At 39.4% G+C, this 26495-nt stretch overlaps 1 protein-coding gene across 2 annotated transcripts in view; it reads right to left on the reverse strand.

Moving 5' to 3' along the window:
- Bank1 (B cell scaffold protein with ankyrin repeats 1) overlaps positions 1-26495 on the reverse strand; it is a 212253-nt gene that overhangs the window by 175670 nt on the left and 10088 nt on the right. Inside the window, exons 1-3 of one of the 2 annotated variants that reach the window (XM_033756174.1) lie at positions 22660-22732; positions 22143-22541; positions 1812-1966 (exon numbers count right to left, since the gene is read on the reverse strand). In XM_033756174.1, coding sequence (XP_033612065.1) covers positions 1812-1966; positions 22143-22518 — 531 coding nt within the window. In that variant the 5' untranslated portion in view covers positions 22519-22541; positions 22660-22732. Of the gene's footprint in view, positions 1-1811; positions 1967-22142; positions 22542-22659; positions 22733-26495 lie in introns of those variants that run through there. The other variant, XM_033756173.1, reaches the window with a different exon arrangement.

The following is a 26495-nucleotide window of genomic DNA, read 5'->3' on the forward strand; positions in this document are numbered from 1 at the left end:
AAAGAATTTCATCCACATCAGTAGAAAAAGGTCTACGGTTGAGCTACTGAAAGAACCTCTACCCTAACTGGCCACCTGCAGAGCATAACCTCTCCTAGAGGAAGTGACACTTGATTTTGGAACTTGATTTCTTTGCAAATTTAATAACAGAGTGGATTTTACAGCGCACACATTTTATTGTTGCAGATATGTTTTAAAGCACCTACTGAGACTCCCTGTATAACTCTAGTGAGCTATTTTTTCTTCAGATTTTTTTTCTTTTCTTTGATTTCCACTTAATAATGTCATCTATTTGGGAGCAGCTCACATTTCTCTTTTTGTTACACTTCTTATATCTCCCATTATTTCCAACTCAGTGGGAGTACTCAGCTTGGGATGTGCAGGTAAGCTCCCTCCACAAACTCCTGTGTCTTAAACATGCTGTGATTTTCTTTGCCTGATCATTTGTCAGCTCCCACAAACCTGCAACCGTGAGTCCCGAGGCTGCCAAGGTAGTGTTGAAGCATTTTGCCTTCATCTGAATGGATGGCATGGTAGCTCAGTATAGTGCTTCTCCTGCGTAGGCATATGTTTTGGGGGAAGGCAGAGAATCAAGCTTGCCCAGCCTTGCAGAATGCCGAGCTTCCCCCCATCACAGGGTTAAGGGAACCACCAGAAGCCATCAGTAAGCCCCAGCCATCAGGGAATGCGGATTCTCTGGCTGCCACCAATAGGACGCTGAATGGTCCTTCTGCATCTTTGGCTTTTTCTGCTCAAGGCCACTATAGACATCAAGGCCCCATCTTTTGGTTGTCAGATCATCTCACCAGAGAGCCAGGCCAAAGTCCACCCAGGGATCATTTTGGTGGCTCATTCTCAGGGAGATTTAGCAGGAAGATCTGTCCAGAGTATGTTACCATAAGTTGTCTTAGAAATCTTTCCCCAATCTTATATGACTCTTCCCTGAAAGATCAGCTCTCATGGATCTTATATTTCCACTTAATAATGCCAATTAATTTTCTCGTTGCTGAGACAAAATATCTGGCACCTAAAGTTAAAGGAGGAAAGGTTTATTTCAGTTTCTTGTTTGTAGATGTTTTAGTCCATAGTTGGCAGGCTCCACGGCAGGGTAGCAGGGCAGAGGGGCATCGCAGAGAAGAAACAGTCCATAGCAGGGTAGGCAGAAGGCAGTAAGCAGCAAGCATTAAGACTGACTTCTTTCTGTCCCTTTATATTCCACTCAGGCTAGAAGCCTATTGATTAGTGCCACCCCTATCCAAGGTGTGCTTCCCATTATCCATACTGAGAATTATGCTAATTCCAATCAGTGGACTGATTTAGTATCACACACCTTAATCCCAGTATCACACACCCTAGATCCAGGCAGCTCTGAAAAGTGCCATCTATGAGGCTTTGTGGGGATATCTACATGCATAATTGAGAAACTGGTTGAACAAAAAATAAAAATTATTAAATTCTATTCAAGGATCTAGTTCTCTTTAGGAAAGTAAAATACTTTAGTCTGTTTACTATGAATCCAACTTTCTTTTAAGTACCCAGATCTGTATAGATAGCAATTATATATCTGTTTGCAAAATGTTATATAACACTTGAAAAAATTAAGCTTTTGTATATTCTCCAATATCCAACCGGACAATAAATATTTATGAAATGCCAGCTAATTGCCAGATATTCTTGTAGTTTACAGCAACATAGCCTGAACAAAGTGGACCAAGAGGCCAGCTGTAAAATTACAGCTGACATTCTAGTGAAATGTTGCATCTACTAAGTGAACAACAGGGCCACTTATATAGCAATACAGTGTTGCTGACCTCACAAGGGACTTCGGCAGGCAGCACCATGGCCAGGGATGAGGCACCTCTGGAGGTTCCCAAAGAGTCTTCAGCTTTGTTTCTGTCTCTCCTTTCCTCAGGATTGTTCACTCTGTGGTCTGTTGGAACAGCAACTTCAAGGTAGGCTTCAGAATCTAGAGAACATTTGGGGATTGCAGATTACACTATATTATTTCCTGCACTATTACAAATACTAAGTGCTGACCAATAGGTTTTATAAAAGAGATGGACGACTGCACAGGCCTGAGGATAGCTGTACTACTTAAACATACATTAATCGTTAAAATGCTGTTTCTTAATTTAGTTAGATTATAACCTTTATGATTAAACTATAGCAACTATTATATCATCTATTCATCATCTAGTATTCATATATTATTAAGAACTTTAGGATAATTGCAATCACCATTTATATTTTCTCTTTAAAAATTTTTTTGTATTAGAACATATTTGACATACATAATAATTATACACCATCATGGGGAATTTGTACCTGTACATAATATATCTTAATTTGTTTTTCTCCCCTCATTGATTTTATTGGTACACTTTAGAAATACAGTACAGTTATATTAATCATTGGGAACTTGTAGAGGATATAAGAAAATGGAAAGATATCTCCTGCTCCTGGGTAGGAAGAATCAAAATAGTGAAAATGACCATACTACCAAAACTGCTATACAGATTCAGTGCAATGTTGATTGAAATGGCAACAGTATCTTTCACAGAACTAGAAAGAACTAATCCAAAAATTCATTTGGAACCACAAGAACCTAGAATAGCAAAAGCCATCCTAGGCAACAGAGACATGGCAGCGGATATAACAATTCCCAATTTGAAACTATACTACAAAGCCACGCTGACAAAAACAGCATGATACTGGTGAAGAAACAGACCCAAGGATCAGTGGAATAGATTGGAAGATACAGAAACAACTGAAGATGTACTCAGCTACCTCATCTTTGACAAAGGAGCCAACCATCCACAGTGGAGGCAAGATAGCGTCTTTAATAACTGGAGTTGGAAAAACTGGATTTCAACCTGCCAAAGATTAATTTATTTTTCATATTCTCCTCCCTGTCCTTCAACTCCTCTTCCCCTCGTCATTTATAAAAGTTTTATTTCCATTTTTTCCTTACAGTCTTTTTTGTTAATCCCTTTTTCCCTTCCTCTTCCTAATTCCTTGTTCCACTTCCTATTTGACCAAGTTCTTCCTACATCCCAATATCTGTCCTCCATTTTATTCCTTAATTACCAGTATTGTAATTCAGTGATATGCATGTTTATAGCTGCACAGTTTATAACAACTAAATCTATTGACTATTTGCATTGGAAACAGCCTGGATGCCCATTAATAGATGAATGGATACAGAATACTGTGGCATTTATATATGATGGAGCACTACTCAGATATAGAAAGGATAATCCTGAAACATTTTTAGGTAAATGAATGTACATTGAAACCATAATTTCAGGTGAAATCAGTCAGACACACAAATTTAAATATTGCCTTGTTTCTCTTATGTGGGAAACCCAAAGGGTAAATAGGAAGCAAAATGGAGGATAAATTTTGGGAAGGAGATAGAATTTGTATATTCTCTCTTAATATTGGAATAATAAACCTGTAGCACATTAGACTGTTTCTTTTCTATGATAGTTACAAAGGAACATTATCCTATTTTTAGTTTTCATTTTTGTTAGTGTATGTTTGAATTTGCCTCAGAGGGTTGATATACATGCATTATCTCATTTTTTCAGCTTTAATTGAATTTATTGGTACATTTTAGGGATACAGTATAGTTACATTCATTGTTGGGATCTTGTACCTCTACATGACAGGTCTTGATTCTCATTTTTTCCCCTTACCTCTGCACTCCCTTCACCCCCTCTCCCCTCCCCATATACAAACACTTTATTTCCATCTTTTCATTATCTCACATTTTTTTCTTTTCCCTTATTACCCTTCCCCTACCCATCCCACCTTCCCTACACCTTTAGCTCCTTTCTTCCCATTTCTAAATGTCAGTAATCTTATTAGGATCTTATGCATTATCTCCTCTTGATCATTTTCCCTTCCCTTCCCCTTGCCACCCTCCCATCTTTTCCATCCCCAGATTCCCTTCCTAAATCAGAAAATTTTGCTTAAGAATTATTTTTACATTTTACATATACTTTTAAGTTTTATAAGAATCACTATGAGACAAACCGGTATGCCTATGAAATATTAGTTTAATATTCGTTTAACAGTAAAAGTGTTAGTTAAATAATGAAATACTAGTCTTCATCAAAATATGAATGTGTGCTATGAAAATATATTTTCTCTATCGAATAACTTGGATTTCTTTATAGTATTATATCCAAGAGCACTGCAATATACTAGTGTGAATTTTGAATCTCAAAGAAGGGTAGCGTATCTTGCTGATATTTTAACATTAAATGATTTAACATTTTGTGTCAAGTGTTAAAATATTGTTCACTACTGAAAAAACATGCAGCTAGTGATGGACACTGTTTTATTACTCAATGTCTCAAAGCCAAACGTGTCCTTAGGGCCGGGAAGCAGGATGGCTAAAGTCAAGAATCACAAAGAGAAGCTGGCACCTATAAAGTCTTCGCCTCACCCAAAAGTGTCTCCCAAGCCCCCAAAGGGGAGACTTGTGGAGAAGTGTACAGGGGAAGGCAGCCCCAGAGCCAGCGCCTGGCTGTCAGGAAGGTGGCCTGGGCTCCCCGAGCCAGCCTGGCACTGCACCCACACTGCCACAGAGCAGCAGCAGGCAGCTGCTGTCACCATGACTGGTGGAGCCTTGGACTCTGATTTCTCTTGCCTTGTGAAGAACATGTCGTGGCTTAGGACCCAGAAGCAGTATGTCTTCAGAAGTCACTCAGTCTCAAGCAAACTGCAACAGCTGAGGCTCCTTCTGAGTGGAGCCATGAATATCCCATCATCGCACAGAAGCATGAAATACCCCTGCCTCCAGAGAGCAAGTGTACTACTGCGAATCCAAGCTTTCTTAAATGCTCCCTCAATGGACATAACCCCAGCCTAAATGCGATCATCTTTCTAATGCTCCTCTACACAGACTCCCCCACCCACCCACCGCCTGGAATGCCTCTCCACACGGCAGCACACAGAAAACCCAGGTGGTTCAAGTACAAGTCTGTTCCTGGTGGGGTTTGGCTGAAGGGCACTGACAGAAGAAGAGGAAGAAGAGCCCAGAAGTGCAGCCAGAGGGAGTTAGAACATGGGTCTCTTTGGACCCAGATGACAGGTGGCACTGATCTCCACAGCCAGGGCACCAGAGAAGCAGAATGAAGGCGGGGTAACAGGTGCAGAGCCTCGCCTGGCATGCACAGTGTCCTGGGCTCTGATCCCAGCACAGGAAAAAACAAAAACAAAAAAATCAAAAGAACACAGACAAAGCAACCACAAGAGAGCAACAGGAGCTGCATGCTCACGAAGACTGTCTACAGGACAGAGACATCTGAGGAGAGGACTGTTGTTGGAGTTGGTGGCGGTGTTTTGTTATTGCTTTGTTTTGTTTCTGTCTTATGAAAGTTTCAGAGATAATGGACACCTATCATTTCCAGATTTCTTCCAGTGCTGGTCTTGTTTGAAAAGAGATGAGAATTAGCCTTTATTTTTCCCATGAATTTAAACACTTTGCTAAGTAGTCTCGCCCATTTGTCTCTCTCCTTCCTTACATGCACAAACAGAAGTGAGAAGATGGACAAAACTAGTTCAATCATTTTGTGAATTGATAAAGAGCAGGAAACCGATTTTGTTTATTATACTTTAAAGCAAAGAGAGGTAAGTAATTCTCCCATAGCAACACCTGAGACATCCTGCTAATTCTTCTGCAGGAGTAGGTTAGGAAGAGCTATTTTTCACTTACCCCTGGGTCATAATTAGGAATACATGCATGGGAAGGCTTATTTCTATGAAGGTGCATAGAAGAACTATTGATAATCCAGAAAGTTGGAAGTGATTGAAGCAATAATGGAAGAGGCAAAAATATGCAATATAATAAAAGATGTCAGTAATGAAAATTCTATCACAGACTATTTAACAAGTTTATGATAAAACTGAAAGATAATCAAGGTACAAAATTGTCAATTTAATAGGTTACTGTTTTAATAAAATAAGCATACATATAGAGAACTATGTTGAAGAAATTCAAGATGTACTCTTAAATGAGAATAAATTAGCTATGTGTATACTGAAAAACCAAGAGTGGCTATTTCTAGTTGATGGAGTATAGGTAATTTTAATATATATGTATGAAATATAATAAGACTATCTAATCATGCGGTATATGTAATATCTATCCTTATTTTTCTGGAAAGAAACTTCATTTTACAAAGTAAACTATGTATTTTTTTTCAAGTAGAGGAATGAATGATCAAGAGTACAGATTAATCACGTGTCTATTTCTCTCTACAACATGTAAATAAAATAATAGAAAAGATCATTTTATAGCTGATGACTTTATCTGAGCATCAGAAATTGATAAATATAATCCCATCATAACAACCTTTTGAGGAATTCTTTAAAATCAAGCTTAATCTGCAAATAAAGATACCAGAGCAGAGAAAACAGAGCCCAAATCATTTTTGGAAAACACAATTTCAAATATAAGATAACCTTCCAAAATTAATTTATTTCTAAAACCAAAGAGACATCATACTCAAAACTCAAAGAGTAGAGAGGTCCTGTGATGAAGATCATGGTCGTAAGTTCACATCGCATTGTAACAACCGACATGACTGAGACTCCCAGCCGCCTATACTTCCGAGAGCGAGAGAAACTGTGCCATTGCCTTGAGAAGGGAGCTCTAGACAAATGCACAGCTGGGCCTGGATTAGGCCACCGAGTGAATCCTGACACAGTCAGAGAGAAAGGAACATGATAAAGAATCAATTGACAGAGATTCTCAAAGACATGAGCTGTCACTCAAGACAATCACTTTGTTGCATGTGAATGAAAGGCACCAAAATCAACAAATGGAGAATTTGACATTGAAAAAATTGCTTATGTGGTCATACTTCTCAGGAAGAACTTTGTGTCTGTTAGTCAGCATTCTGTCCCTGTGGTAAAATATCTGAGGTAACTGGAAAAGACAGAGGTTCATTTTGGTCCAGTGTCCGAGGGCTCAGTCCTGGTCACTTGGCCCTATTGCCTTGGGCCAGTGGTGAGGCAGAGCATCGTGGCAGAGAGGGTGTGGTGGAGGAGGGTGCTTACCTCATGGTGGCTAGGAAGCAAAGACATGGACAAAGGAGGGGATGGGGCTCCCAATACACCCTTCAAGGGCACATTCCAGTGACTGCTCACAAGTCCTACCTCCTCCCAACATCACCCGCTTCCACTGTGCTGCTTCTGCCTTGGAGCCGAAGAATAATGCCTGGACTGAATCCTTTCAAACTGTGAGCCAAAATAAACCTCTTCTCCTCTAAGTTGTAGGTGTCCAGTTCTGTCCTAGAGACAGGAACGTGACTAAGACCCCAAGCCCAACACACATGCTGCTCAGTGTGCAGTGAACAGTTGGTGAAGGGAGACTCAGCTCTAGGCTGACTGACTTCACCACTTGTTTCTGGTCTTCACTACAAATATTACCCTTTTGTTTGTGTGCCATGGCCGGAGAAGGACAGGAAATGCTGCTCTGCACAAACCACGCTCCCACAGACCAGCCCCTGAGAAGGTGACCTAAGCGATCCTAGGGGGTAGTAGCGGAAATAGAGGCAACACTTGTCTTTTAAACTGAATGTAGTATTAGGGAAAAAGCTACTTGAAGCCAAAATGATTTTGTGTCAGTTTTCTTAACGAACATAATTACACTGTAAACTTAATAAAATTGTGAAACGTTATAAAGTAGTAGAGCACCAGAAAAGGAATTTTCCTTTATGAATTAAAGAAATCTGGTATCTATTTAATTTTCAAAGCTTTGCTTTTGCCTTTCCAAACAGAAAAATTTTAATACTATTTTTCCCAAAGTATAATCTTCAGTGTAACTTTTTATGTTTCTATTATTTATATTTAATTCTTTGTCAACTTTTGAATTCCGTATTGAAATAAGGACAGATTTTTCTGATAATTGACAAAATTAGGTGAATATTGGGAAAAATATAATCTTTTTATTATATTTGATTTCTTTTTGCTATAATAATTCACAAGAAAATGGAAATTATTCTTCTCTGTTGCATGAGTTAAAAACTGACTGTAGTTAATGGGAGAACAGAAAACTCAATGTTCTGCACAAATGATTTTAGAAGATTAATTAAAACAGAAGCCACACCTAATCTAGAGAAATACACTACTTCTGGAGAAGAAATTACCTATTCTTGTGTGGTGTTGGGCAAAGTAACAGGCTCTATGAACTTCAATTCCCTCGTCCTCCTATGGCATCATCTCTGTTGAATTGTTTTGGTTACAGATGATCTCCAACTTAGAACTGTCCCACTTAGAATTTTCAACTTTATATAATGGTATAAAAAAGATGTGCATTCCATAGAAACTCTACTTTGAATTTTGATTTTTTTTCCTGGGGGTAGCCATACTGCATACAGAGCTCCCTCCAGGCAAAGATCACATAACTAACACTCTTCAGTGGGCCAACACATTTTGGAAAAAGTATCTTCATCACTGTATGACAAAAGAGGCTTTGCAATAAACACAGCTGTAGCTGATGCAAGCACTCTGATTACGGTCGGTGTAGGCCCCGACTATGTACGGGCTTAGCAGATTAGGTATATATAGCGCATTGTCAGTTTAGGATATTTTCAGCTCATGTGTTTGTGAGAATGCAAGCCCATCATAAGCCAAGGAGCAATCTGTTATGTAAAATAATATGTCTTCTGTGCAGGGCTAGAGCAGGCATTCAGTGTTAGTCCTAAGGAAATACATCTGCATGTCAATCAGGTTAGCCCTGAAACAGGAACTGGAAAAAGCTAAAGGAAGTCACCCTAGCTTAGAAAGTCCTAAGTATGTCCCCGAGTACATGCTTACACTTTCAACTTCTCCTGGACCTGAGGAAGTGGTGCAGTATTGGCCTTTCCAGTGCTCCTGGCAGTCAGAACCTCTTGAAACTACAATACTCTTACATGAAGCACTGAGCTAAAGGAATCAGAAGGCCAGTCAGGGAAACAAGTGTGATTAGTTTAGTCTAGGTAAGTAGGGTAGATTAATTCTCTCTGAAGAAGGTCAACATGCATCAGAGACAATCAGCAGTGTGTCCACAATGAAACATAATTAAGATCTTTTGAATAACATTTGAAACCCAAAATGAACATCGGACTGTTCTCTTTATGAATGACAATGCAGTTTTATATTCATTTTGGTTGATATTTGTCTTGAAATCAGGGTTACAGAAAAGGTTAGCGCCAGTACTGATCATTCCAATTTTAAGTGTTAAATTATCCACAGGGCATGTAACTCATTCAGTAACAACTTTTCAGTGGGTTGTCTTATACAGTATTCCATTGTAGACTACCTGCAGCATAGTAGCACACACTCAAACGAGACATTATGAAACTTAGGGTTATTGTTTGTTATCCTCTCCTTAAACTAAGAAAAGGAAATTCCAGACTGCTTGGAATATAGATTCATAACATACCGTTAGAGGATGTTTATATAAGATGTTGTATAACATGAGCTAATTTTATATTAGCTGAATAAAAAGTAGATGTTAGTAAGGTATGTATGTAGTATGTGTAGGTATATATCTATGTAAGTGTATGTATATAGATAGCATATTACATATAATACATACCATCTACAAAGATAAGGACAACTTACTATTAGGTTAAGGAGCAATTTTTTTTCTGAGAGGTGGGAATAATGCTCATTTAATTTTTTAATTCCTTTCAATCTACACTAAACTTTCAAAAATCCGTTAATGTTACATTTCCAAAAATATAAAATCATCAAAAATTATTCATTTCATGGTGTGAGAGTACAGCAGTAATTCCATTTTTCAGAATTAAATTCATTTAAGCAGTATTCAGTATATATCATTTAAAACATACCATCAAGAAAAAAACTTAAATATTCTATCTCCTGAGATAAGAGTTTCTGTTTCAGTTATTTGTATCCAATCTACTTAAAGCACGTGAATACACTTTTTTGAAAGCTAAGACTAAGTGGGATAATATGATATATCTTACACTATTAAGTGCAAGAATAAAATTTATATTTTCAGGGCTCTGAAATTTATCAAGATTTCCACACACAGTGAGTTTTATTCTGAACACACACAAAACTATAATCCTTTTCAATGCAGGATTATTGAATTTCTGTTAACTGTTCAAAACTATTTGTAGATATTTTTTGAATTCTGTGAGTCAGAAGTTGTTCCTCCCCCATGAATTATTCAAATAGAAGCTTTTCTTCCTCTTCTAACACTTTTCAAAAATGTGAAGAGAATACAGGCTTTGTATCTATTAGAATTCAATTGTTTAAAAAGAGCAGATACAGTTAACCTAGGAAAAAGGTGACAGATAATGAGTTTAATTCAATAGGAAAATCTTACATTGCCCAAAGTAAATCAGTGACAAATATTTTCTGTGCCTGGAATAGAAAATGAAACTTCTCTATTGTTGAGTAAGCCATTTATTTTCTTCCTAATGAGCTTTCAGTAGTTTACAGTGTAATTAGGAAGACATTTGCATGAGGGTATGTGTGTGAATGTATATTTATGCATGTATACAAATGCAAATATATACCAATTTACATAAAAGCATATAATTATGTGATTTTTTGCATATTTGCATATACAAATTGTGTGTTTATATAAATTATATGTATCTTTATATCCTAAAGATGTGAATAAAATAGTTAACATATATAAATTATATACAGGGCAGCTTTACATCCAAAGGAATTCAGCATATATATGCACATATATTGATTAAATATATAAATACAGATATCTTACTACATAAGTGTATGTGTCATTTAGAATATATGTAATTGTCATGTATCTATATCTACATACATACATATAACCACAAACATCCCCAGAACATGAATGTTAAGGTGAAGACATACATAGATTAGCATTCAGCTTGTCCTTTTCAAAAGTGTGCCTCAAACTTGAGGTGAAGAAGAGAGAGAAAACTTTCTCGTCATTGGATCTATGGTCTCTTAGCTCCTTTCTCCAATCTCTGTGAGAATGAGGAATCAACTACCTTCACGGATGAACATGGTAGATACTCAATAGTTATTTGTGAAGTGAAGGGACAATTATATTTTCATGCTAAACATGTCAAGGAGAAGAAGTTGGGTGAAGTGGATCAAGGCTGGAAAAGCCCCAAGCCTTCTGTGGAAGGGCCTGTCTACACTTGTCACATGACTTGGAGAATGGATGGAGACCTTGTGTTTCTGTTTCTATATTGCCTTCAGGAAATGTAGGGCACTGCAGGTCTTCACACACAACCGTGCGTGCTCATGTGGTGGGCTCTAGGAGACACAAGGGGTGTGTGTAGTGAAGGAGAACGAAGCATATGGTTCAGCCCCATCTGGGCTCACAGGCAGTGGTGGGCACAGAAAAGGAGGGGCAAGAAGATGCTAGGAGGACATAGTGAGGCCCTACAATAACAGACTAGAAAGAAAGTGCAAGGCAATGTCCTCCGCAAATCCCTCTCTTCCTGTCTCTCTCTGCTTCCCAGTCACTGTGAAGTGAGCATGTGGTGCGTACTCATTCCTCTGCTGTGTGCTTCTCCCTTGATGTCACTTCCCTTGAGCCAAAATAAACCTAAATCTACTTTGTTTATGTCAGCTCTTTTGTTCCAGCAGTGGAAAAGAACACATAGAATATATTAACAGACTTAATACTCTGCCACCTCTAGTAAGTAGCACTAATATTATAGATTAACTCATTTATTCTTTGGACAAATTTATATAATGCCCTTGTACAAGATGCTATCCAAGATGCTGCACATGGGGCAGTGAGCCTTCCTTTCTAGGGTTGGTAATCAAATGAGGCAGGGAGGTGTTTGGGAAAGCAAACAGCATGTGAGTAAAAGATGGATTGCATGCAGCAGAAGCTGACAAATGCTAGGAAGAGCATTAAAGCTAGTGAGGCTGTTTGATTTGTAGTTTGAAGAGGGTGGGGTTGCTGTTTTAGATGAGGAGAGTAAGGTCCTGAGTAGCAAATTAGCTCTTTCAAAACCACAGAGCTGGTTCTTTTGGGGCCACAAGAAGACCTAGCTAGTCAGACTCCAGAGGCCCTGCTCACTGTGCCTCTCTCTCCAATCCACAGTGACACCCATGCATATGACAGTCAATTTATCACGGGAATAAGCTGAGGCACAAAGACACAAACTTCTCAGAGCTATAAAAAACAGCATATGGCCCAAACCTTCAGAGAAATGCCTCAAGCATTAATTATTACCATCGCATGAGATGATACTGTTTGACATTTAATTGATGTTCTAGGTAGGATTACTAACTCACATAGGAATGGCAGTTCATATGTGAGTACACTTATTAAGCCACAGAATGTTTTATTTTAGCAAAAATTCCCAGGTTGCAGCTTATAGGTTGTTGAACTGGCCCTCACTGCTACTGAAAATGACTCTTTTCGCAGCCACAATGTGGAATTATCATTGATAGGGAGTGGCGATCCTTCTAGTTGTTATGGCAGCTCTGGGCAGGTAGAATTTCATTAACCAGTGTTAGAAAGTACATTTTGAAAATGTAAGACTTACAGAAGATGTACCGTTCTGTGGTCTCAACCTCTTCTGTCAAATCTTGTTTGAGGAGATACTATCTGAGCCCATCTTTCACTCTAAAACTAGTTCTAAAAATTTCTTCATATGGAGCATGAGAAAAATATTCACGTGTAAATAAACGTGTAAGTTCCGTATTTCATAACATTCATCTCTTTGTAGCTTATCCCTGAAACACTTAATTGCTTCTCTCCTTACATCAGTATACTCCACTGCTCAGTGTAACTCAAGTTATCAGCTCAATTTGAATTCATGGTTCCCTGTGTTCTTTCATTATTGTGAACTGATTGTTCTAAACTAGACTCTTCTATTGGAATGCAACACTGATTTTGGTGAGATTTTCATCTTCTCATGGAACAGTTGTTAAAAATTCCTGAGCCAAAGGAAAAAATTGACATGCTGGTCTATCATTTCAGATTTTTACAAAATTAAAACATTCATATATTTGTTGCAGTACAGTCTTATACTTGTCATTCATGCCTTGCTTTTTTCTTACATAAACCTTGATTTTGTTTTTAAATGATTCCATGTATATATTTGAGAAGTACTCTCTCAACTTTCAAGCAGCTTTCTGCACTATTGAAATTTATCTGTGGAATGAAATGCCAGAAATGTCAACAGTGCTTGCCACTAAGTATTGTTATTCTGAGTGACATTTCCCTCTGCTTCTTTTATATTCAGTTTAAAATATTTGCCTGGAAAATAACCCCTCATACTAGCAAATGCTTGACCACTAGACAGGGCCAGGCAAGTTTAAGTTAAACACAGCTTTTTGATTAAAAAAAAAAAAATTGCCCTGCAGTGCCTCAGTTACACTTGAAGTTGGAATTCTCTGATCCTCTGGACCTTGGATTGCATCTCCATGGAATTCAGGATAGCAATTGTCTTGGCATAGATTTCAGAACTGGATGTTTTACTCATTAGGAGTCAGTAAAACTTTGCTTTTTCATGGGCTCCATAGAGTGGCATCTGTGTCTGTGGTTTCTGCACCTATGGACTCAACTAACCACAGATAAAACATTTTTGAAATTCGGGGCTGCAGGGCATGTTAGCACATACCTGTCGCCTCAGCATTTTGGGAGGCTTTGCCAGGAGAATTGCAAGGTTGAGCTCAGCCTGGCCTCATTGTTTTGGAAGGTGATTGGGTTATGGGGTGCTATACAACTGAAACATGAAAAAAAAGACTGGTTTTTGCTAACAATGAAGAAAAAAATCATCAAAGGGGAGTTGACATTTGGGGAATAGCAAGAACAATCCAAGGTAGCTACTAAGGAGTGAATGATCCCAACTAATATGAGAAGGGAAGTGGCAGGACTGCAGAGAGGAAGGTACTATGTTCATAGTTCAAATATGATGGAAAGCTGCCCGGAGTAACAGACAGGACATCACTGCCAGCACAGCTAAAAATATCCTGAACAAGTGCCTCTATTTTATTTATTTTATTAACAGTAAACAAATTGCAATTATGTTCTGGTGTCTGGGACTAATAAAATTTTACTAAGCATTTTTGTTTCAATTGATTAAAATAAACTCTTTCTTCAGAATAAATTGTATATGTAGCCTATATTGAGGATAAAACCTTGACACCTTAGTCGTCACAGGTTCTAAAATCACTTGAGCTGCTTTATTAAATCATACAAACCAGAGGACCTCTATGGGACAAAGCAAAACCCCTATGTAAAGTATCAGATGCCTGAACACACATTCATAATTCAGACTTTTTGAGTAATATACTTTTCAAACAATCCATCATTTTAATTGGAATTCTGAAGTTATAATGAACTAGTAGTTTCTTAGAGAAAGAAAAAAGCAGCTGTTCAGCCTCTGAATGTTAAAGTTGGCAGCTAATAATTTTTCAAAGCCTAATAAATTCTACAAGTACAAATACAGTTCTGTTGACCTTTGTCCTACATACACTAAGTTAGCATTCTACTTTTACCATTAGACTTGATCGATTATTGTATATATAATTGTCTAAATTAGTGAACAATTGTTGTGCGGGCTTTAAATCCTGCTACTAAGTTTAAAAATTACTTTATATAATGTTGGATTATGAGATGCCTGGTCCGCTGCTCTGCAGTATTTTGATTTTATTCTGTAGGCAACAGAGAGCCCTTGACCTAGTGTGTGAATTGCAAGTGTGGAGAGAAAAAGACACAGACCAGCAGCCTGGATTAAGAAACAGACAAGATAGAGTATGAAGGACAACTTAGAAAAATACTTAAGAGCCAAAGCAAATTGGTTATAAAGACAGATTATATGCACAGAGCTTGAGAGATATGAGGAAGGTACAGATGTCTCTTAGATTTTTGTCATTGGGTCTCTTTTTCTTACTAAAAATCTATCTCTAAATGCTGCTATATCTAAACTTAAGATTTGCAGATTTACAAATCTAGGTTAGGAATCTTCACATACTTTGTTCTGAAAATAACATTCTTAGAAGTTGCTGAGAACCACAAAGAGTTCTTGTTTATATCAGTCATGGCTATAGATTTTTGTTATATCAGAAAGATGTAGAATTTAACAAAATATTTATTATTTCTTTAAAAATTATGAAGCTGTCATGTGTTTAATAACATTTCTATGTTAAGAACTGTACTTTCAAAAATAAAAAATCAGTTAGTGAAAATAGTGGCAATGACTTGCATTTTTGACAAGTTCTTTCTTGTATGATTAATGGGAGCCAGTCAAAGTCTCCTTCCAGGTTCTGCAGCACATGGTACATGAATAGAAGCCTGCCTTGCATTTATAAAGTTGGCAAGAGAGGAAGATTTGTGTTTCATACTGCACCTAACTCCACAGGTGATAGTTTTTTAAAGCTTATATGCAACATAAGTCTAAAAATCACATCACCTTTTTGTCAACCACACATGAGCACGCAACATCACATATGGGGCATTTAGAAAACACTGGCTTACTGAATCTTGCAAATCTTCTATCGAAAGGTGGAAAATAATATTCCATGCAACAAAAACCTGAGCAAAAATAGGTGTAAACATTCATTATATACCACGGTATCTTGGTTTACAAACATAATTTGTTCTACAATTTTGGAAACAATGGCCATGCTTGTTTTTTGTGGGAAAGATGGCCACTGTCATGTTCATCACCCAATGTCAAGTGTGCAAACAAAAACAAAGTTTTTCCAAATGCATTTGCTTGCAAATCAAATTGTTCCCAAACCATAACATTCATGAACCAGGGCACACTGCTTTGGTTAAGGAAATAATCCAACAGGATAAAGTAACATTATTAGCATGTATGCATCAAACAATGGTGTACCTAATTTCATAAAGCAAGTACTTCTGAATATAAAAGATCAAACAAACAAGAACAAAATTATAGTTGGGGATGTCAATGCCACACTATCATCAATAAATAGATCAACGGATAAAAAATGAACAAAGAAATACCAGAGTTGAACAAAATCTTCAAATAGATAGACTTAATAGATATCTGCAGAGAAACCCAACAACAGAATTCTTTTCAGCAGCACATGGAACTTTTCTGCAAAACAGACTACATACTAGCCAATAAATCAGCCTTAAATAAATGTAAAAAAAATCAATATTATACCATGTATGTTACCAGACTATAGTGCAGTAAAGTTAGAAATCAACAACAAAAGAAAACACAAAAATTATGCAGATGCATGGAAAGTAAATATTATACTCCTAACTAAGCAGTGGATTACAAAAGAAATCAAGGAATAAAAAAGTTCCTAGAACTAAATGATAATGCCAATACAACATATCATATCACAACGAAAGCAGTTCAAAGGGGAGGTTTAAAACTGTGAATGCCTGTATCACAAAAACAGAGCCCAAATATGTAACCCAGCAATGCATCTCAGGGTCCTAGAAAATTCATAACAATCCAAACCCAAACCTAGTATAAGGAAGAAAATCATAAAGATCAGATCAGAGTACAGATCAGTGAAATTGACATAAAAATACAAAGAATTAATGAACCTCAGTTAGGTCTTTCAAGGAATAAGCAAAATAGATGAACCTTTAGTCAATCTACCCCCCCAAAAGGAGAGAAAAGATCCAAATCAATAAAATTAGAAATAAAAAGGTGAAATCACAATGGACAGTATTAAAAGTTTTTAAAAAGCATTATTAACAACTACTTCACAAACAAGCACACCAAGTTGGAGAATTTAGAAGAAATGCATAGATTCTTAGATACATATGAAACTGAACCAAGATTTAAAATCCTGCATAATCTAATAACAGGCAAATAAATCAAAGCAGTAATAAATATTCTACCATCTAAGAAAAGCCTAGATAGAGGCAGGTTCCCTGCTGAATTTTATAAAAACTTCAGCTAAGTTCTAACACTCTTACTCCTTAAGCTTTTTAATGAAATTGAAAGGGAAAGCGTATTCCCACAGTCATTCCTGGAAGCTATTATCCATCACCCTGATTCTAAAACTAGACCAGGGTCTAGCCAAATAAGAGAAATCTAGGCCAATCAGTTTAGTGAATAGAGAAGCAAAAATATTAAAGAAAACATTGGCAAACAGAAGGCGGTGAATCATCAAAATGATTACATGTCCTGATCAACTGGCTTCATTCCAGAGATACAAGGATGGTTCAACATTTGCAAATTTACTAATAACATAAACCTTATTCTCTGACCATAAAATAAAATATACAAAATCAGTGACAAAAAGATAACTTAAATTTCATGTTTACTTTTATTCATTAAAATTTATAAAGGTGAAATCATAGGACGTTTAGAAAATACGTAGAGCTGAATAAAAGTAGGAACTTTGGGGATGTATGTGAGATGTACTTAGAGAAAATTTATTGGCTAAATGTTTATTGCAAAAAGGAAAATAGAAAGCTTACATATCTAACAGGTAAGCATTCTAAAAATTTAAGGAAAAAGATTATAAAATATTAAATACTATAAAGATAAGGAATATCAACATATATAACAAACTATTTTTAAAAACCAAGATTATTTTTGAAATAAACGAAATACACAAACTTCTGAGATTCATCAAGTACTTTTAAAAAGACAAATGATTTTAGAAACTATAAAGGCATAAAATTCCACACAGAACAGAATTTTTAAAAAAGGAATATCATAAATAATTGTACACTTATGCACTTTTATAAAGTGAACAAAACCCTAGGAAAATAAATTAGCAAAAGTGGCTTCGCGGGAATGATTCTAAAACCTTTCAATATGCTCAAGTAAAGCTTTCAAAGCAGGTAATTCACAGTGGAAAACCTAACTCAGAGTCAAGGGCGGCCTTGCATCCAGAAGTGACTCCGTGGGTGTCTCCGCCAGGTTGGGCCTGGAGGGGCACCTCGTGTGGGGACCGCGAGGGGGCGGTGTCTGTACCCCGTCCGCTGTCCCCGTTGTGCCGTGCACTCCTTTCTAGTTTGTCTCTCTAATCACTCACTCTGCTGCTTCGTGGCTACTGCTTGTTTTCAGCATCTTGTTTGATTAATCACGAAATCCATGGAAATCCTTGGTTTCGTAATATGGAAAAGAGGGGCTGGGGATTTAGCTCAGCAGTTCGGTGGCCTGCCTTGCAAGCGCAAACACCTGAGTTCAATCCCCGGTACCAAAACAAACAAACAAACAGACAAAAAAAAAAAACCCAAAAAACAAACAAAAGAAATGTGGAAACGAAACTGAAATGTCTCTTAGGGAAAAGAAAATGGTAGTTTTCTCCGTTCCTTTAACTATGAAGAAAATCTGGGGAAATCAGCCTCGGATAGAGTTGCTGGTGATACAACCTGGGGTGTGGAGCCTACGAGGTGGGCTAGGAGAAGTAGGGAGCACAGCGGGCAGGGGAGAGGACAAGGGCGGACCCACGGTGACGGCTAAAGTGGAGGCTAAAGTGGAGTCGGGTCGTTTCTGTTGCCTACACACACCGCCCCGTGGGAGCGGTGAAGCTGGAGCTGAGTAGACAAAGGGAACTGGACAGAGAACCAAAAGCAGGAGACGGGATGGAGGGAGGAATGCTGTCGAGGGGCGAGAGAACACACCAATGCAGAAACGCAGGAGCCTCCTTATTCCCACTCTGAGAACTAAGGAGAGAAGAAATTTTAGTTTCCTTAATTTCTTAAAAAGAAATAAAATACTTTGACTCCACACGAATTACCAACTCCTTTAATATTAAAAACTTTTTCCTTTGGAGCCTTAATTATAAAATATCTTTCTGTTTCATTAAGTTTTATAAAATTTCCTCTGATTTATCTCTGTCCGTGTGAATATATTAAACATTTAATTATTTTCATGACTTTCCTGGCATTTTTATTATTCTCTTTATCACAGAATGTTTCAGAATAAAAGGCTTCCTTTATTCTTTGTTTAATTTCTTTTTGAGGTGCAGGAAAGTACAAAAGGGATAGTGAAAACCAAATCCCACACCTTTTGTCCTATTTTACCCATTTTCATACTGTTCTCGACGTTTATACTTTCCACTCGAATAGGAAACAAAATAGTGCAGCAGGCCACATCAGCGGTTCATTGAAGCAAAATCATTACTATGGAGGCTGCAGCAATTAGGAACAATTTTATCATGGGACACAACTTGTATATAAAAAGGCCATATTATGAACGATTTGGAAACTGCGTAGAGAATGTGCCTTGTGGTATTCTTGTATGTGAGACTAAGATACCATGTTTGAATACCCATTTACATACAACATGGTCATTTTTCTATGAATTTAAAAAAATCAGAGCCCAGGATTTGCATTAGGACAATGAGAGCTAGTCATGTTTTTCAAACAGTACTGTGCTCTCTATAAAGTGTCATTTCTCCTATCAAATATGAAAAGGAAAATAACTTGAAGACATAGCAGAATATCACTTTCCTAGTCACCCAAGGGTGCTCACCATAAAGCAAACACAAAAAGGTCTGTGTTCAAACTGGTTAAGCGACAGTGACATTGTAATTAAAATTGCCTAAGCAAACTGAGTTCCTGGAGGAATCAGAATTTGTAAGTGCGAAGAATCACCTGCATGACGATGTTCTGCTGTCCAGCACTGGTGCTCTTTTGTCTCAAGGGAGAAAGCAGTGCACATTTTTTTAAGAGTAGGAAAGGTTTACTGAGAGAAAGAAGGCTTCTGTCTCAGAAAGTCAGAAGGGAGACCGGAAAGTGGGTTACCCCATTACAGGTGTTTCATATGCAGTATAGTGTCCTAGTGACATTTTTTGTAATTTTCAAATTATAACATTTCTTCTTTTCCATAAAAAGAATTAAAAGCTTAATATACCTGATGAATATGGGGGGGGCATTGTATATGAGAGTACAAACTAAAACCATGTTGCTATAAATTTAAAATTTGTAACATGAAATTTAAAAATGTAAGACTAAAAAAAATCAGCTTTTGAAAATAACTGTGCAGTACAAAAATGTTGGAGGGGGAGGAGGAAGACAAGACTAAAATGAAAATGCTTTGCTAAGGGATAGAATGGGAAAAGCCCAACAGTACAATAAATGTGAAGGGGAAATTAGAAACAATGCAGAGGGAGAGAGATCACCCAACACATAAGAAGTGAGCAGATTAAGGTGAAAATGCAAACAGTGACTTAGATATTAATAAAGAGTCCAAAAAGATTAGAGAGATATGGTAGAAGGACTCACCAGCAAAATAAAGCCCCCCAAAATACAGTGAAAGGTTCCCCTCCCCAAGTAAAACTATTCTAAGACACAGAAAGGAATAAGTTAAGATATAAGTCAAGAGATTGCTCCTGGAATAAAATAAGACTATAGTCAACATTTTGTGGAAAAGATAAAAATGAAAACATAGCACACATTTCTGGGTAAAATCATCCAGCATGGCAGTGATGTTCTACACTTGTCCATGAGTGAAAACCCCTTCAGTCTTCCTGGTAAGGGAAAGCTTTCCAAGTCCTAGGAGGCCAGAAGGAGAAAAGAAGGGGCAACCTGCCCCCCATCACTCAGCACTTCAAGTGTGAGGCAGGAGAAGTGCCTTTCAATGTGCAAGAGTTCAGAAGCACTGTATTCCAGGACAGCCCCCCCTCCCTCGGAGGCTGTTAGAGGCGACATTCACCCAGTGGAGAGACGATTAGGAGGAACAAGGTAAGGAAGGAAACTGCACACACTGCAAACATAGGAAAAGCAGATCCTGCAGGCAGCTCCGGTCACCACCTCCCCAGCACTCAGCCTCATTCAGAGCCTGAAACCAAGTCGCTCCTTGATTCCCGATCATGGAAATTGGAGTAAAATCCTCCTTGTTTATTATCGTGAGTCACCAAGTTTTAGAGAAACTCATGCAACCACTGGCAACTAAAGCAAGGATTAAAAAATGATTGAATTTGGAAAGATGGCAGAATTGAAAAGAGTTTTGTTTGCCTTCACACTAAGCTACACTCCAAGTCCTTTTATATTTTTATTTTTTATTTTGAGACAGGGCATCACTAGTTTGTTAAATTGCCCAAACTAGCTTTGCACTTGTGCTCTTCCTGCCTTGGCCTCCCAGAATGCTGGCATTACATTAGTCACCACCAGTCTCTGCTAGGAGGCCTTTGAAGGGTGGAGGCTCTTCCTGCCCTCAGGCTGGGAGAAGTCCTCCTTCATTCCTCCTCTTGCGACTGACACTTGTCCTCTACACTTACACAGCACCCAGTTTGGGCTGTGTCCATGCCAGGACACCCTAAAGGCAGTAGGCTGTGGCAGGAGGCAGTGGCCACACTGCAGAGGCCTGCATGGCAGAAGCTTCAGTGGAATTTGGTGCAGACAGATGCAGCCAGGCAGGAAAGCCTCAGCCAGGACACAGCTCAGAGCCAATTCCAGGTGGAGCACACCCGGGGCCCAGCAGTAGATCCCTCCCAGCTGCACAGAAGAAGGGGCAATGTTCTCACATTGGAACTACCGTGGTGGTGGTGTTCCCAGTGAATGAGGGGGGTGCATGGAACCCACAATGAGCTTCCTGCAAATGCCAACTTCTGGCAGCTGCTGTGGCCCCCGGTCTCCCTGCAGTGGTGAAACATCGCAGGGCTGGGAGTGGATGGCAAGGAGGTTGGGAAAAGTGGGACACAGCTGGCCAGGGCCCATCCTTCACGACAGGCTGATCAGAGCCACATGAGCACTGCAGGCTTCGGAGTTCCAGCCCCTGCCCAGGGCTGCAGCTAGCAGATGAATGGGACCTCGGTCTGTTCTCTAATACCATGGCCGTGTGCTGGGAATTAAAGCATTTCCTTATAAAATCCCATTTATAATAATAGATGGCACCCAAATATCTGCACAAGAGAAGCTGTAGAATTGTAATGCAGATCTTCCAACCCTTTTAGCTCCTGCTGACAGGAGACACACGGGACAGACCCTGGTTATCTCGTGCTCTCACCCAATGTGAGCAGCACTGACGATCCTGGTCCATCGGATCTCAGCCGGAGCTCACAAACTCGTGTGTTACGGGACCGAGTTCAAATGTAAGAACCTCAGTGCATTTTCCATGAAGGGCAGCACAGTCTTCCATCCAGATGGTTTCCAATCTCCTCCTTTGTGTCTTAACATCAGCTGTTCCCTGGTTTAAGAAAAAACTGAAAATTTAAAATTTTTAGAATAAATAAAAGCAGAGTTTGGGTGACACTACCTCTGGCTAGGACTCTCTGGATCACGGAGATGTAGTCCCCTGGGCCCTGCTGGGTGGACAGCTCCCATCTGCCCGCAGAGATGTTTAAGGCCTCGAACAGTGGCGCTGCGCTCTGCAGCCCGCAGAGCAGGGTGACCACACTGTCCGGCGAGGCCAGCACCTTCTCCAGAAACTGCTGCTTCCTCAGCGTGAGGCCGTTCAGCACACTGCCAGACAGAATCAACAGCTTACATTTGTAGGAGGTTAAGCTCAGCAACTCCAAGTGCTGCAGGGAAGAGTGCTCCAGGTGGTACAACAGGATCCCCTCCGACTCCACAGCCTGGGAAAATAGCGTCCTCAGGTACATAGCCCAGTCCTCAGTGTCCTCTTCATACATCAGGAGGATGGCCTTCGTGTGTCCTGGGAAAAGATGAAATGATGCACCATATTTCTTAGGGTTGAAATGCTAGCAGCAGGCTAGTATCAAATATCAAAGCATCAAATATGCTCCTTAGGCAATATGCTAATGTGTTCATACCAGAGGTCAATAAAGAGTCACGGTGTCCACGCTGTAACTGTACAGGTCGAAAGCAATGATTACAATGGTGCAAGTCTGCTTTGTGCGTGTGTGGGCCAAGGAAACACAGAGTGTGCATAGCAACAGCGGGAAGGGTCCCCCAGGGACAGGCCGCTCTGCAAAGGTGGGTGGGGCGCTCCCAGGCTGGCTCTGACAGCACCTCCGAATCTTCCCTGCTTCTGGCATGTCTCTCCTTTCCAACCACTGCTTCCAAATGAGAGTTTTATAACATAAGCCTTGCCTGATGAATGAAAGCGCTTTGAGGAGAAATGAATCCACACTAAAGGACTTTAGAGTACTTCCTCCGGGGGAAGATGGGTACTAAAGTCAGATTACAGAATTTCCATTCCCAGAGACTCAGCAAAATCAACATCTATTTAAAAAGAAGAAAGAGATTCAGTAGCAGAAACTAAAGAAACGCGGACTCTTGAATCATAAAGCAAGATGTCGATGCCATGCCTGGAAGGTCCTGGCTTGCACAGAGCTCACCAGCACCCCAGAACCATAGTGACACAGCGTCGGGGTCTCCAGACCCTTGGCTCCGTGCACCTCTCTTCTTGTTCAGCATGGCCAGGGTGCCTGCGGCTGTGGAGAGGCTGAGCATCTTCCACCAGCTGGGCCAAAGCCTGTACCCCAAATCCTGCCTAGGGAGGAGAGGACCCTGGAGAGGACTCTCCACAGGTCCCAACAGCGATGCCCACCAAGGACGGCACCAGAGTGGCCACAGCCGTCTGGTCTTCCTGAGTCCCTCAGACCATAAGGTGGTGGGAGAGCAGATCTGCCTCTTACCTGTAGATGGAGGGCAAATGAAAGCACTAAACACAAGGAGGGAATCAAATGAAGGGGAATCTGCTCATCCATAGTAAGCAACAAAAGTGTAACCTGGGGTAAGAGAAACCCAGCAAGACCAAAGATGGAAACATAAACCACAATCATGGTCTCCATCGCTACCAAAGATCAGCAGGCAAAAGCTACAGAAAATCAGTAAGTGGGGGACAGTTCTTCATGTGGCTAAGACTGCAGAGTAAACAAAACCAAAATTAGAAGACAAGTTGACTTAGTTAAAAGAATAACAAAAAGTATAATAAATCAACGAGGAAGCTGGGTATACTGGAACATCACTAGAATTCTAGCATTCAAGAGGCTGAGGCAGGAGGACAGAGAATTTGAAGCCAGTCTGGGCTGCACAGTGAAATCAAGACCAGCCTGGATTACGTAGCAAGACCCTGTCTCAAACAAACACACAAATAAAGCAAGGAGAAAAATCAAGAGCTCAAACAATATCATTACCTAGATAAATAAATTTTTAAAGCAGTAACTACATTAGACATAGATAATATTTTAATGTGTTCCATAAAACAAGGCTTGATATTTTCACAGGAATGCAAAAAAAGATAAAAGAAAAAGAGAGAAGGTGAAAGTAATTTGCAGAAATTGAAAATGTTTGGATAAGAGTCAAAAAAGGAATGATTCACTATACGTGGTTAATACAAAAACCTGAAGCAGAGAACAAAAGATACAGTAAAATTTTAAATAGTTTTTAATAATTAAACAGTCTTTCAAAGAAGGAAGCTCTAGAAGTCATCTTTATGGGTCAAAGGGGCACAATCACACTCCAAGAAAGACTGCAAAGGAAAGCACATCTTGAGTAAATTGCCTTTCTTTTGTGGTTATTATTATTTCTTTGCATATCCAGGAAGGAATAGCAAGTCACCCACAAGGGGAAAAGCAGTATAGTCTTGATTCAGGGCAATTTCAAGGCCAGGTTACAGTGAACAGAAGAGAGTTCTGTAAGTCACCTTCACAGTGTCCTCATCGTAGAGGGTGTGTGGTGTGGCAGGGACAGTGAAGGGGTCACTGATGCCCAAGCCTCGGACAGATCTAAGGGGTGTCACTCAGAGGTCTGGGGTCGGTCCCTAGCACCTTAAGATATAAAACTGAGTAAGGAGCAAAAGTGTATCCTGCACTCTGTGTTTGCATGATGTCCGACTCAGAGGTAAAGGATCGGGTGGGCACAGCCGGGGTGGGTCCCTCTGGAAGTGCCCTGCATGGTCGTCTGGGAAGGGGGCAAGTGAATCTGTGTGCATCTTCAGGCCTTAGCTTGAGTGTAAAGTCAACTGTAAGAAACTAACAAATGAAAGTCGCAAAAGAACGTTTCCAGAAAGAGGCTGTCCCAGATCTTAGAGAGCTGTGGCTATTTCCAGCAGATGGACTGAGCCTTTTTGGAAGGAGATAGACAGGAAACAAACAAAGCTACTGTGAGTTTACCTGTTTTTTGTCATTTTGTCACTATGTAAGGATTATCTCCACGGACTGAAGCCTCACCTCTCTGTTCACTGATTCCTACTCAGAGTCTACGTACATTCCGTGAATAAATGTTCAGTGAGTGTTAGAATACTTTACATATTCAAAATTGCGAAGACAACATCTGGCAGAAAGCCTGCGGGGATTTGACACAAGTTGGGTGTGAATCCTGTGAAGAGACTCTCCCAGTCTGGATGTTAAACAACTGCTTGTGGAACACACACAAATATGATGGCATAACTCAGTCTTTTTATGCATGGGAAACCAAACCGTAGGGGGAAGAGCATTCTTTAGATTATATAGAGAACCAGAGTAAACTGCTATGTGGCTGTAAAATCAGTGGAGCAAAAACAAACTCATCAGAACTATCAAGTATTTAAAATAAAGTAGGTCTCTATGTGTTTTACAGATGCTACTTGTTTTACCTCTCAAATTATCCACTAAGTAGGTCCTAATGTTATTCTTGTTTTACCAGCACGGGTTGTGGGGTGGGGAGTGACACAGAGTCTGGGGCAGGCAGCCTTCCCACAGCCTAGCAGTTAACCTGCTTTCACCTCTGTCACCAAAGGACACAGTAGCCCCAGTTGTCTAAAGATGCAAATGAATTCCTGGAGGTGGGAAGGGCTGGATCAGTCAACACAAGTAATCTGAAGTGTGGGAGGTGGGCTGGGAGGTGACTTTCCCGTCCAGCAAAACAGAGTGCACTTTCTGATGTCTATGAAGGATTTAGAGAACTTACTTCTTGAGTCTAAAATTTAACTCAATAAAATGACAGAAAAATCTACAAGGCTCCTCTAAAGCATAGAATAAATACTCCTTTGTTACGAGACTGGGTATCATGAGAAAATGACGATAGGAAGTAAATTCTCTTATGCAGATAACCATCCTGGCCTTTCCAAACTCCCGAAGAAAGTGCTTCAGTTAGCCTTCTCCAACACCCTAGGCCCACTTTCACTTGTGTTGAAAATTAAGCCTTTTTAAAAAAACATTTGTATTTGATATATTCATTAACAACCTCTATATGCCAATTTTCAAAAGCCTGAATGTGAGCATGAAGTGTCATTCTTTTCTTCTCTACAACGCATGAAGTATTTAGGTCTTTTGGTCTTTTCTTGTCTTCATTACTATTTTACTGAGATCTTCCAAAACCAGAAAGGCTGGGGGGGGCAGTTCCCATGCACTGAGTCATCACCAACTGTACGCCAGTGGGTCCTTCGTTACTGGCTGATGATCACGCTGAACCTGGTGAGCTTAGGTGCTATTGGGCCCGTGGGACAATCGCAGGTCTTAACCTTGCCTTGTGGAGCTGAGTTGAATCGAGATGCAAAGTTAGTAAAAGACTTTTTTACAGCACACTTGTCTTTCCCTTGTTCTAGAGCTATCTACCTATAAATCCTCACGAGTAGCCTCACAGCTTGCTGTGGGCTCCATTTTTACTGGTATGACCAAAATATATGGTGAATGTTTAAATTAAAAAAAAAATCTTTGGGGGG

This window comes from Fukomys damarensis, unplaced genomic scaffold, assembly GCF_012274545.1.
Source record: "Fukomys damarensis isolate Sample0158 unplaced genomic scaffold, DMR_v1.0_HiC HiC_scaffold_25, whole genome shotgun sequence".
Classification (NCBI taxonomy): domain Eukaryota; kingdom Metazoa; phylum Chordata; class Mammalia; order Rodentia; family Bathyergidae; genus Fukomys; species Fukomys damarensis.